General features: G+C 43.3%; 1 protein-coding gene across 3 annotated transcripts in view; it reads right to left on the reverse strand.

The window, feature by feature from the left end:
• Window positions 1–1,859: 1,859 nt before the first annotated feature.
• The window catches only part of FOSL2 (FOS like 2, AP-1 transcription factor subunit), a 28,899-nt gene continuing 17,466 nt past the window's right edge, over window positions 1,860–13,292 (reverse strand). For all 3 annotated transcript variants that reach the window (XM_083434563.1, XM_083434561.1, XM_083434562.1), the window contains exons 3-4: window positions 10,788–10,895; window positions 1,860–9,626 (exon numbers count right to left, since the gene is read on the reverse strand). In XM_083434563.1, coding sequence (XP_083290689.1) covers window positions 9,117–9,626; window positions 10,788–10,895 — 618 coding nt within the window. In that variant the 3' untranslated portion in view covers window positions 1,860–9,116. The remainder of the gene's footprint in view (window positions 9,627–10,787; window positions 10,896–13,292) is intronic.

Here is a 13,292-nt window from a genome sequence, read left to right on the forward strand (position 1 = left end):
AGGGAGAGGGCTGAGGGCCAGACAGAAGTCTGGGGAGCCACAATGAAACACCAACACCACCCTCGGTTGTCTGTGCCGGGTTAACAGACCAGGCAAGAAATGTACTACTAATGAACTAAGTACACCTCCTGCGCTAGGTGGAGGAAGACAAGGGATTTATGAATTATTAGACATTGCAGGCTTTTGCTTCAGCTGGAACCATGCCAGAACAGACCATGGACGTGCCAGAATCCAGCAGGTGTATGGTGGGTGGACACCATTTTAAGGCAGCCGTTTCCATTCCCTGGGTTTTCAAAATTATTTTCTTAAAAGAATTCAAGTGCCTCGTGTGCTGCGATGCATCTCATCCCTTTTTAGAAATGTAGTCTGTGAGTGCAAGAGGAACCCAGTAACACCTCCCCACTTTTCAGCTCTAGTGTAACCGATACATAGATGTCATTGGTCCCATGTCATGCCAGATGCGCTGGTGAAAATTCATTCTGTGCAATATGGACCCTGCCATCCACAGCAGGTTGCACTTTGTGGCAAATAGGAAGGCTGCATGCATAAGAGACTATGCAAATTGGTTTGCGGAAATGCATATCCTTTATGGTAATACGGTATGTTGTACAAAAGCACAGGGTGGTAGCTGTGGGAGACAGCAAATCTATAAGTCAGGATTGGAAGCCACAGAAGATGTGTTTAGTTATGTACAATGCAGCACCTAGTTTGCCACTTTCCTTTCCTTGGCGGTGATCAGTTTTTTCCTCTACACTGTGAAAAGCTTCACCTATTGATTTCTGAAACTCGCGCCCAGCAATGCCCAATGCCTAACATTCTTGCTTCTCCTGTTTTAATTCCTCAGCTATCCAAGCCTTCATGGAGCGCTTCCTGTTCTCAAGCCTTTCTGACAAGATTTTGCATTAAAAAGAAACAGAACAGAGGAGCCTTAAAAGCACTCCTTTGTCGGCAAACAGACTCCAGTGCCTTTAAAAGAGATAGCCAACAAGCGGCAAGAAAAGCTGCACGTGCGGATTTGTCTCCCTGCCATGCAGTCATTAAGCACACAGGGTTGTCTATCCAGGAAAGAATGTCAACTATGCAAACAGACTGGAGGATAATAAGAGTGCACTCATGTTATCATCATAATCATCAGTGCAACCATATTTAGAACACCACTTTAATCATACTGCAAGTGCTTTCCTTCTGGAGCTGAACATTATTATGCATTCCTGCTCTCTTATAACACATCCCCACTGTCTCTTCTCCCATTTTTAAAAAGTCTGATAAAACTCTTGGTGAAGGGATTCCCTTTTATGGAAGTTCCTTTATTCAGCCTCTCCCCTATTCCCCATTTATCCCCACTTCTCAAAAGCCATTCCAAGCAGAATCTCATTGGACGTAAGATGCTTTCTGACCTGCCACACCTGCTACTGCACAATTTGCTTGTGCAAAGCTTATGTAGCGGATAAACTGTGTCCGTTCCTTATGGAACATTTGTTCTGGGTTGCTGCTGTTCTTGTTTTTAGAGTGGGGATATTATTTTTAAAAAACCCTGAGCATGCATCCCGATTTGTTTACACATCTTCTTGTTGACCATCTGTTCATTTCAAAGTTATCAATACATTTCCCCATCCCTTTCCTGACTGGAAAAAAAGTTTGCTTCTTTCTTTTTTTTTAAAGAGCATTTTAAAGTACAGTAGAATCAAAGAGCGCTAAGTGAAAGTGGATTAAATTGCGCACAAACCTAAATTTCCCAGACTGTGCTCCAATCCCTCCCAGAAAAATATACCAACCGTCTTGGAGGTGCCAGCGTTATCAATGCTTGTTTACACAGAAGGAGAATGCAAGCTTTTAATTAAGTCATCACAAAGAGAATCTTTTAATGACTTCAAAGGATATCTTTTAATGACTTCAACCAAAGAGAGAGAAGAACTCCAGTTAGCTCTCACTATACAAAAAAGGTGTCCGCAGTGCCATGAAAGCGTAATTTACAAGTGTTTGAACTTGCAGGTTGGGGGTAGTGAACACATTCAATCATCACGAAAAGGAGCAATGACAGGCATGGAATGGTATCAAGATGGGGTGGGGGAAAGGAAGGGCGAGAGAAAGTAAAAACGGTAATATTTAAGACAAGATATATAAAACCTTCATTCGTTTCATTCTAGATTGATTTTTTTTTTTTTACTTTACAAAATGGTACTACTCCATTAAAACTGAAAAGCATGGCCATTATTTTCATACGTTCTTTCGTAGCAGCAAGCTTTTTCCAACCAGCTTTCATATAATTATTTTTGACATCTTTTTTTTAGTGCAAATATTGTAGGCCTGTATAGAGCAAGGAAAGGTGCGAGAAGATGACCGTTCAGCCAAGCTTCTCTGCCATGGGAAAATCTATGCAAAAGATCAGAGAAAAGGGATTCCGATTCAGTAATTTTAAATTCCACTCCACGAATTAAGCAAAGGAGGGAAAAAACTTACTTTTCTGTGTGGAAGAGAAATATAATGGCACACCCAAAAATTTACCGATCTCCGTGAATTTGCACAAATAAGATCACTGAGAACCGTTTCCTCTACCAGTGTTATCATCAGTATAGATACAAACATCTAACAGGAGTGCATTTAGGATCAGAGTCATGTAAACAGAAAGAGATCCAGGCCCTTTTATCTTCAGGAATCTTAAAGCATTCTTCCATTTTACGCTATTAAACTACCTTGTGAATAAAGATACACTCTTCTTTTACCAATGTTACTTTGTGGACTACACAGTAGAATCTATATATACACAGACACAACACTTTATCCGCTCACTGAGCAAATACAAACCTGTTGTCTATTTTCTACACATAATTTCATATTCCCCTCCCCCCCCCCCACAACAAATAGCCACAAACAAGAAAGTGGACCAACCTTTTAATTGTACGAAATGGGAAAGGGAGGAGAGTCGTTTCATAGGACAGAAAAAAAGTTTCGATTCATCTCTTGTACCTAGAAATAGTTCGTCTGGCCTCACCTATTACTATTTGCAGAAGATTGATTATGCTTCTTTAGAAAGAAGTTTTCTTTATACAAAACATTTTTTTTTTAAAAAAAGGATTCCCACCCTGCTCAATTTAGTGGTTCCCATTTCTCTTGTCCCGCTTGCAGAGAGGCACAAACGCATTTGCTTTCTTCTATTCTTCTGGCTTTTGATTTTGCAAAGGTCCCAGAACACATGCGGTTTGATCTTCTTGCAGCTTTCCCTTCCGTTGATGTGGTTTTCTTCCCAATTGAGTAAGCAGAGTACACAAGCAGTGATGTGTCTTAAAAAGCAGGCAACTGGAGTTGTTACTTAAGTTATGTGATCATATATACGATCACCTCAACAGGATTTGTACTTAATGAGAAAAGTCCAAATTTGTTAGTTCACAAATTAGTGAGCTAACATGCCCTAGGAATAATCGAAGGGCTTCATTTCTGCAATCGTTGTGGCAGCAACTCTCCAAGTTTCAGATAGAGGCTTGGCCAAAGTCCCACTATAGCCTTGGCCCTTAAAAAAACGAACGCAACAAAAATTTGCCCGTGTTTTGATGCACACCACTTGATACCTATTGCTTACTTAAGAAAGAATTTGTGCAAATGAAAGCTATAGCAAGCTAGGAAAGTAAGATGCTTAGGCACCACTATTTTTGAAAATTACAAAAATCCTGCATGTAATTTTAGAAGACACAGCAGAAAGCAGGGCAGAGCCAACTCAACAGAAAATGACACAACTGAATTGGGGGAAATCCATAAACCCAAGATTGTAAGTCCAAGTCATCTACTTTATAAAAGAAAGAAAAAAACAGCATTTTTAAAAGTCAGCAAGGGAAGGGGGATAAAGTTGTTTTTAAAATACAGATTTGAGGCAGAGAAAAAGATGTAAACATTTTTTATATAAATATAAATAACAAAACAAACATGGGATCATTTGTGCCCTCTCTTAAAATATTTGACCCACTCTAATGACTGAAAATACTTCTGGGAGTGTGTGTGTGTGTTGGAAAAAATGTTGCAGAATTTCATTTTGGCATTAAAAAACAGGAACACACGTTTGAGGGATGTTAAATTAAATGGTGGGCAGATTTGCTGGAGCAGCCACAAAAAGTGTTTGCCTGCCAATAAATAAATGTGAAAGCAATGAGTACTTTTAGGATTAAGGCCAAGCAGAATATAAAAGCAGCACATTGCTAGGTTCAAATGAACTTAATAAATCGATTAATTTTTTTAAAAAAGGTGGTGGAGGAAATCTATTGACACCAACATGATGGCGCCAGGTCCTGTTCTGTCACAAGTACATCGCTGACTTAAGAGCACAATCCCTTAAAGGACTGTGGTCATCCTATATCTACATCACCCAGGCTAAGACAAAACACTTTGAAATGGAACAGAGCTCCAAAGCCATAATTCTTGCTGGACTGCACCCTAAACTGAATGGAAAGGAAAAGTTCAAACATTAGAAGCTGGAATGGATAAGAAGCAGGAATTTTAAAGAGAGTTAGTGTTGGGACACAAATATATTTTCCTTTTGAACAAAGGTGCTAGGTTTTCCCAAAAGTGTGGCAAATTAACGAGTAAAGACATCCGTAATAATCAAGATGCATGCAAAAACAAGTAGGGAAATGTTTCTTAGATCAGAGCGCTGTCTGTTCCAGGCTTCACCTACAAAACATCTCTAGTCTCTCTTCCACAGTAAAGCCATCACTGGGACATGGGGCTTCATAATGTCTACAGCTGGGATGTCATCCATTATGCCAAGACATATTGGGGTTCCATCCATCTGAATGTACTTCTGTAGTGCTCCTGACTACATTAATCCCACCAGGGTGTCATCTGCGGGCTGACATGCCAAGACTAAAACCCAGATCTGTCTCTCTATCATCCTGTAGGACCAAGAAGAAGTGGAAGCATTAATCTAGAAGAAGTGTCCAAGAGGCCCAAAAGCCACTGCTCATGCCTTGCAAGGATTAAACTGGAGCTTTAGGAGATAAGTGCAATAGAACCTTCAGATGTACAAATTTACAAGAGAAGATGAAAAGCAGAATCTGGAGCTAAAAATGGATTCACACAGCAAAACATGCCTGAATCGACTGTAAGACTCAGATGCACAGGAATATCTGCCACAAAATTACCCTAGTAAGTTCCTTTGTGGAGGAGAATGGCAGCAAGTCATGTTTCTGGCCAGCAGAAAGGGTGAAGGTGAGCCACAGCTCACCAGGGAACCTTATTCAAGTGATAAATATATATATATAAACCCATAGGTATAAGACAAGCAACACTTAGGCTGGGTACACACCATACATTCAAAGCACCATACTTCTCCCCAAAGAAGCCAGGCAATGGTATTTTGTGCCTCAAAGAGCTACAATTTCCAATGCCCTTAACAAAATACAGTTCCCAGGAGTCTTTGGAGGAGGGGGAGGAGTCATGTGCTCTAAATGTATATGGCATGTGCATGGCCACACACTAAAGTTGCCTGAGGACAGATCTGAGGTCAACAACAGGAAGCAGTTCAGAGACCTCTTTTCTAATTGCTTCCAGCTATAAACCCAGATCTTTCCCAAGGCAAACTTTGAAAAATGGAACTCTTCCACAGACCTTGCCTACCACCTTTCATACTCGCCACAAAACCAACAAGTTCTAAGTCCTGCCTCTCCTATTTTTTTTTACAACTTAGAAAACAAGCTGGAGCAAAAAGCCATGCCAACCCTTGTATTTTCTTTAGTCCTCTCTAGGTTTTCTGTTAACAGGCTTTGTGCCCTTTGCCCAGAGTTATCTATCAAACTGCTGCGGCAGCAGCACCACTGAAACCAACTAGCAAATGGCAGCCTCACATATAAGCCTGCATATATGCCCAAGGCACCTCATGTGCACTTGGATAGTACTGGGAATTTCAGAGAATGCTCTTTCTTTTCTGCTAATAGTTACAAGCTTGGCAGAGAAGATGCCTCCGTCACATTAAAACCTTTTCTTTTCCAAGGATTTCTAAGACGGACACAAAGCCTGGGTCAATCTGACCCAGCGCAGTTAAATGGGCTAGCAACATGTGATTTTTTAAAAAAATGTTCTTTGCCTGCTGAGACAAGCAGTATTTCAGAGAACACATCAGTGATTTTAGTGAAAGGTATATTGTGCTATTTTTTTTTTTTAATGCTACAGTCAGATGATGCAGTTTTCTGCTCTCCCTGTTATGCTTAGAATATTTTCTTTTACATGATGCTTAGAACCAGGAACGCTAGTCCTCAGATTAGGCTCACTGTCGTTAATGGGCATGGCTAGCCCAGGTTCATTCATTTCCAAGAGGTCTACTCTGAATAGCATTTGCCCTGAATACAAGCCTGAGTCTCTTCCAGTGGCACTGTCTAAAAAGGGAAATGTCAGAAGAAAAATGCCTGGATTTTAGTACTTTGAACAAAATGCCTTTCCAGTATAGTTTTGCTTTTAAATATGAAGAGTTACTACCACGACTCTCATTCACTCTGAGTTTAAGCGACTGTGCGATTGAAGTGCAGCTTAGTATTAAAGGCCGGATCCACAAAATGGATATGCGCTTTGTGCTGTCATCCTAAACCCCAAACTGTGGCTTTCCTTTCTGCAAAGAGAAGCTTGAAAATATGTAGGTAATGCCTGGTGAACTTTTAAGAGGACAGAAGGGCTCTAAGCGCAACTGCCAGTGGACAGAGGTAGGTTTTTTTAAGCGCTTTGCATAGCTCTTTTCTCCTCCCCATGGCCAGCACAGGCAATATAAATAATGCGAATTTCAAAATTATACTCAAATATGTGCATGCTTGATTCAGGTTACAGAATTTGGCTTCTTCTCATTGTAGCAGTTATTAAGTATGGCTTTGATTTATTCTGACTAGCCAGAAGATAGCCTAGGACAGTGGTTCTCAAACTTTTTGAGGGGATGGAGTTGAAAATTGCTGGTGGTCTCACCAGACTACTTAACAAACTTCTTTTGTTCTACAAAGCAAAGCAATGCATACCTTGCATTTTAAAAAAGCACAGTCTTGATTTCCTAATTGGATGGATGTGCCTGTTTTTCTGAGCACCGTTCTGTGAAGTCATGTATCCTTCTTGGTCAGTGTTTTCGGTGGGCAACACGAATGCAGCTTGTGGGCTGCCAGCAGCCTGTGAAGCACGGTTTGAGAACCTCTGGCCTTTCACAATGACATGCAAGCAGCTGACCTAACACTATGGCTGATATCCAGATGCATTAAAAAAACAACAGCCAGTCGATGGGAGTTGAGTCACTGACTTCATTGCAAACACTCAAAAGACTTAAGCAAATTCCCCAGCTGTTAAGGCAGAGTCTCAAGGAAGGCAGCGATGCTCACCAATGGAGTTAACATGGCTTGAAGAGATTCCCCCCAGGTGAGAAAGCTGGTCTCCGAAGAGCACAGTGAAATCATGTATCCACCTGCCATCTTGCCTAATAAATCCTGAGGTCAAATGAAAACAAAAATGATAGTGGAAACCTACAAACATAAAAATGCTCATGACAGGGACCCTAGTTAGCTTGGGCTAAACGGGATGTTCTCTATACAAAAGAAAGCCTTTACCTAACAAGGGGAGAACCCAGCAAACTTCTCTCCAATTCAGCTCTGCAAACCCAAGCAGCCGTGCTGTTTTAAGTGCAATAGGATTTTGTCTAGGCACCACAGAAGATGCGAGAAAAAGCAAAGCCCGCTGCCCATTTCAGTAGTGAGCACAGGTTTTCAAACAGCCATATCCACCTGAATGTGCAGCAACAAGAGTGCGGCAGAGGACCATACTCAGGCACGAAAACAATTTTTCCGCTAATGTCTCCAGGACCAGAAAGGGAGCCAAGGAACTACAAGGCCTGAAGTCATCAAATTGCAACACACACAAACTTTGGCTAGGAACTGATGAGCGAAGCGCAACACGCACACACACAGAGAAAGGAATTATCCAAGGGAGCACCCAGCTTGCTTCCTGCACTTTTGCCCTCAGTAAATCCCTTTCCTGGACCAGCCACAAGAGAAGAATAGCAGCACTGCTACACTACAACGGTTCAGAGAGCTGGGAGCCGGTGGCTTTTGTTTGAGAGCAGCCCAGCATCCGAGTCAGGCATGCCAGTGGGGAGGAGACACATCACACACAAGGTGGCTGGCAGCCAAGGGGAAAGGCAACATAGGGTCCGGCCACCGTGTTTGACAAAACGTCAACTGCAGAACAACCCATGCCAGAGACAAAAGCTTAGTGGAAACTCACTCTGGCATCTCCCCAGTTCCCTTGGCACCAATCCTGGTCCACTGATGTGGAGGCATGTTGTAGTCATAGCTTTTGCAACGTACCAAGAAATAACGTGTTTATCTGCATACTCCAGTCTCTTTGGGAAAGACTCTTTTTTTGTCAACAGAATATCCAACACTTGTTTCTTTCCATGCTACCCCACTTCCCCCAAAACAAAGGTGCTAGGAGTGTTGTTGTTTTTTAAAAAAGAACCATTTGGACCTGTTATTTTATTCCTCTCTCAGCTCTGCACCATCTATTCCAAAAAGCCCACCCCCTCACCCAACAACAGCAAGAATCCCGCGTAGGCAGATCCTAACATCAGCAGCGGTTTAATGACAATTGCCACAAGCCTTTTTTTTTGTTTTGTTAGAGTTTTCGAAATGTCATGGTATCCAACAGAAAGTAAAAAGGTGAAGGCCCAAATGAGATCAAACTAACTGGAATGTACTACTTAGCACAGAAGAGAACCTGGTTTCACCAGTCCATTCATCAGCAATGGCAGGGGAACGGGCTAGCGATTTACTGAAGCTCACATCCGTTCGCACTAAACCTTGGATGGGGAGTTTGGCTCTCCCACCCACTTCTACACACGCACACACCATGTAGTCTAAGCACTTGGGTCCCAGTAATGCGACTTCTGCTTCCCCACCCCACTCCTATATGGCTTTACGTTTGTTCTGGTTCTTCCCGTCCCGGGAAGTTTCTGTAGCTACACACACTATTTTCCTCTTCTTGCTTCTGCCGCCCTTGTGCTTGGTGGGAAAAAAGAAAAAAGTCATTGTGCTGGTCTTTTGATCTCAAAGGCGGGGTTTCCCCCTCCAGAGTAACTGAGTGGGGTGGGGGACAAAAGGGAAAAGAGGTTACAGGGCCAGCAGAGTGGGGGAGTTCAAGGAATCCGAGGACTGGTCGCCGCTGCTGCTGCTCCTCCGGTGAGCTTTGGAGCAAGACTCCGAGGGGGAGAGAGGAGACTCCTGGTCCAGCACGCTGGGGTAGGTGAAGACCAAGCTGGATGCTCCGGGGGTGATGGCGGGTGTCGAGGTCACCACAATGGGAGTGTTGAGCGGCTCTTCCCCGTAAAAGCCCCCGACGATGCTGATAGGTTTAATGACTGATCTCTGCCCTTTCTCGAGGTCAGAGGATGAGGAGGGGATCTCTTCTTCGACGGGCTCCTGCTTCACCACTACAGCATTGCTCACTCCAGTCCGGACGGTCTGGAGGCTGTGAGATGGCGGGGTTCGGCGTTCCTCAGGGCTGATCTTGCACATGGGGCTGTGAGCCATCAGCATGAACCTCAGCTTCTCCTTCTCCTTCTCGAGTTCGGCGATCTCCTTCTGCAACACAGACTTCTCTTCCTCCAGCTCCTCAGTTTCCTACAGATCCAGGAGAAACAAGATGATCAGCGGCAGCAACAATAGCGGCTTGTACAGAGCCCAAACTAAAATATACAACAAGGTGAGCAACAAAGTAGATAGATGGGGCTTAATATAAATATATGTAAGTTACAGGTTTGAGGAATGCTGACTAGCCACTGAAGGACAGGATATACATTTGGAAACAAAAATAAGTTTGGGCAACTCAGAATGCGGCACAAAAAACCTCTGCTGACTAATGCTTTCTTTCTCCCTTTCTTTTTAAGAAACAGGTGTTTTCAATATTCAGGCATCTTAACCCTCACATTTTTGGGGGGGAGGGGGAGTCACTGCAGCAAAGTGGTATGTTCAATCAAAATATAGAAGGCTCAGTATCCCTAACTATTGCACCTTAGTAATTCATTGCTGTGGATCTCTACCAGGAACAGTGAACGAACGTCTTCCACACTGATGCACACACTGCTTTGATAGGTACCATATCAGTTAGCGAACAAGGTAGGAGCTAGCTGCCTCTCACACTTCCCTCAACATGTGGATGCAGCTACATCCTGAATCCGCTGCAAACTGGAGCCACTGCAGCATTTCTGATCCCAGCAGCTCTGCATGTGAAGAATGCTGAAGACAGCTCTCGTCTCCTGGCTGTCTAAAAGCTGACAGGGCCAGAACAGAGGACAGTAGAGAACAGTAGAAGAATTTGATGCTCTGAGGAACATGGTACCACTTCAATGCTTGCTGTGTCATCATGTGTAAACCCAGCAGGAAAGAACTGGGAGACCTGCCACATAGATCAAGCATCACCAACCTTTTGGGTCCATTTGCAAACTGGAGAAATGGTTGCGGGCACCACACACAGACATCTACACCCCACAAGCTATTTTAATGGCTACAATAGAATACTTCTTTCAAGCCTAAATTCATTGGGGAGAGAAGGGGAGAAAGACCCTGGAGGCACACCTCTGAGAGCACATGTGTGCCACAAGTGTTATGTTGTCCCTGCACTACATCAACTTGTGTCAGGCCACTCCAAATTTCTCAAGAAGATAAGCCCGCTGAAGAAGAGGGTCAGTATATTATGCAAATTTTATTAAACAGATCCATTCTGGATGGCCGAAAGTGAGCATTCTCAAAAAAGGAGGAGACTTCCAAGGAGGGAATACTTACTGCCTGAAGTTTCTCAGTCAGCTCTCGGCGTCTGTTACGGCATTTAGCAGCTGCTAGTTTGTTCCTCTCTCTCCTGATCCTTCTCTTCTCTTCTTCCTCAGGAGACAACTGTGGTCAAACAAGCAAAGAGAAAAAAAACACAACACCATCAGATCACAGGTGGCAAAAGAAGAAAACTCATTTCCAAACGATCAACCACAATGAGAAAGGAGCCACGTCTGGTGTACTCCACAGCATGTTCATTGAACTCTCTGGGCATAGTCATATATCACATGTTTTAGTTATAAGATATGGGCTGGGGAACATGTGCCCCCCCCTCTCCACCCCAAAATATGAGGTTGGATTCCACAACTTCCATTAGCCCCACTCAGCTGGTCAGAGGGAATCCAACAACATCTGTACATCACCAAGGTCACCATTGATGTTGATGCAACATCATTTGAAGGGTGTCTGGTTTACTATCCCAGGCCCTGGAGACAAACCTATGTACCCTGTGGTAGAGAGAGATGAAAAAGCAACAGCTTCTGTACAACACAGTGGTACCTCGGGTTGCATACGCTTCACGTTACGGATGCTTCAGGTTACAGACTCCACTAACCCAGAAATAGTACCTAGGGTTAAGAACTTTGCTTCAGGATGAGAATAGAAATCGTGCTCCGGCGGCAAGGCGGCAGCAGGAGGCCCCATTAGCTAAAGTGGTACTTCAGGTTAAGAACAGTTTCAGGTTAAGAACAGACCTCCAGAACAAATTAAGTACTTAACCCGAGGTACCACTGTATTACAAAGGAAATTCTCTAGAAAGAACCAGTGTCATAGTGCCAGCCTCGGGCAGGGAGAGCCAAGGCTCAGACATGGGAGATGGATCAGCCAGTCTGGGCTGCGCTTGCCACGCCACAGCCACCACGGTTCCAGACAGTGACTCAGGAACCTGGCAGCCCTGAACCTCTGAACCCCAAGGCAGGAGGAGCGCTAGTCACAAAAGCAAACCCCTTAACAACTTCAAGGGAAAGTCAACCACAGAGGAAGAGCGAGCAAGGTGGTGGTGATTGAGGAGGAGCAAAAGGTGAAGAAACTTAAGAGGAAGATTGGGCAAGACGACAGTGAATCTGCAATCAAGGCCAAACACACGGCCGATTCTCTCCCAAAGTTGTTTCACAACGAGGGTGGTTTGTGAGGTAAAAGCATAGGAAGATGTTGCAAGCTTCTGTTTCTTGAAACAAACTATATGCCTCTTCCCTCTTGAAAAACAGTTGTTAACTTGAAGGTCAGGCGCCGAGGACCTTAAGGGCAGGACAAATCGGAGAAGCCCGTATCAAATCAAAAAATAGGCTGCTTTGTTTGGTATCAAGAAGTACTTTTCACTCGCATCGCTTGGGATTTTCCATCATTAACACATTACGCTTTCCAAATCAGCCCAGCCCTAGAGAGAAGATGAAAGTCACAAAGGAATCAAAGATGGCCTCCGAGTGCATATACGGCTGTGAGGCTGCAGCTCATGTGGAGGCCAAAGCAATTACAATTCATAATGCTTTTACTGTTCCTTTGATATGGCTTATGTATTTATTTAAACTGTTGCTCGAGTGTAACAAAAGCTCCAAGTGGTTTACAAGAAACATTAAAATTATCAACGAAAAAAGTTAAAAACAAGTAACGAAAAGCATTTATATAAAGCATTAGAATCAGCAGTAAACTAAGGGAGATTAAAACACATAAACATCTATGTGTCTGGATAGGCTGGCCTAAACAAAAAGTGTTTTAAGCAGGTGCCAAGAAGAATACAGGGAAGGTGCCTGCCTGATGTCCATAGGCAGGGAAATCCAAAACTTTAGGTGCCACCACACAAAAAGAATGATTTCTTATAAGTGTGGAATGAGGGCTGTGTGGCACAGTACCAGTTTTGCAGATCAAAGCAGTCAAGTGGGCACATGGAGTAAGGTGAACCCACAAGATTTTTTTTTTAGTTTAATGGGTGCTTAATGCGTTTCAGTAGGTTGCACCAAGTTATTAAGTTGTAAGCCATCTTAAATTCTTCTGGTTTAAAGGAAGTACAACAGAATACAATGAAGGTAGGGAACATTTATTGTTCTCTCGGATAGCTGTTGTGGTTAGAGTGTTGGATTAGAACCTAAGAGATGGGGAATTCAAATCCTCACTCAGCCTTGAAGCTCAGTGGGTGACATTGGGGCAATCACAATCTTTCGGCCTAGCCTACCTCACGAGTTTGTTGTAAGGGTAAAACGTGGGGGAGGAAAACTATGAACACCACCTTGAGCTCCTTGGGAGGGAAGGTTGGGTACAAATGCAATGAATTGGTAAGTAAACTTTAAAATAAAACTATCACAACACCACTACAGCTTCCCACCTATAGGGAAGAGACAAAACTCCCAACTACAATGCTGCTCTTATGGCAAAGCAAGGGCCTGATCCTACCTATCCATTCTATAGAAGTGAACATAGGATTAGAAGCAAAAAATCTTGACTCCAGTGCAATAAAAGGCTCAACTA

The sequence above is a fragment of the Podarcis tiliguerta genome, assembly GCF_965153285.1.
Source record: "Podarcis tiliguerta genome assembly, chromosome: 3".
Classification (NCBI taxonomy): domain Eukaryota; kingdom Metazoa; phylum Chordata; class Lepidosauria; order Squamata; family Lacertidae; genus Podarcis; species Podarcis tiliguerta.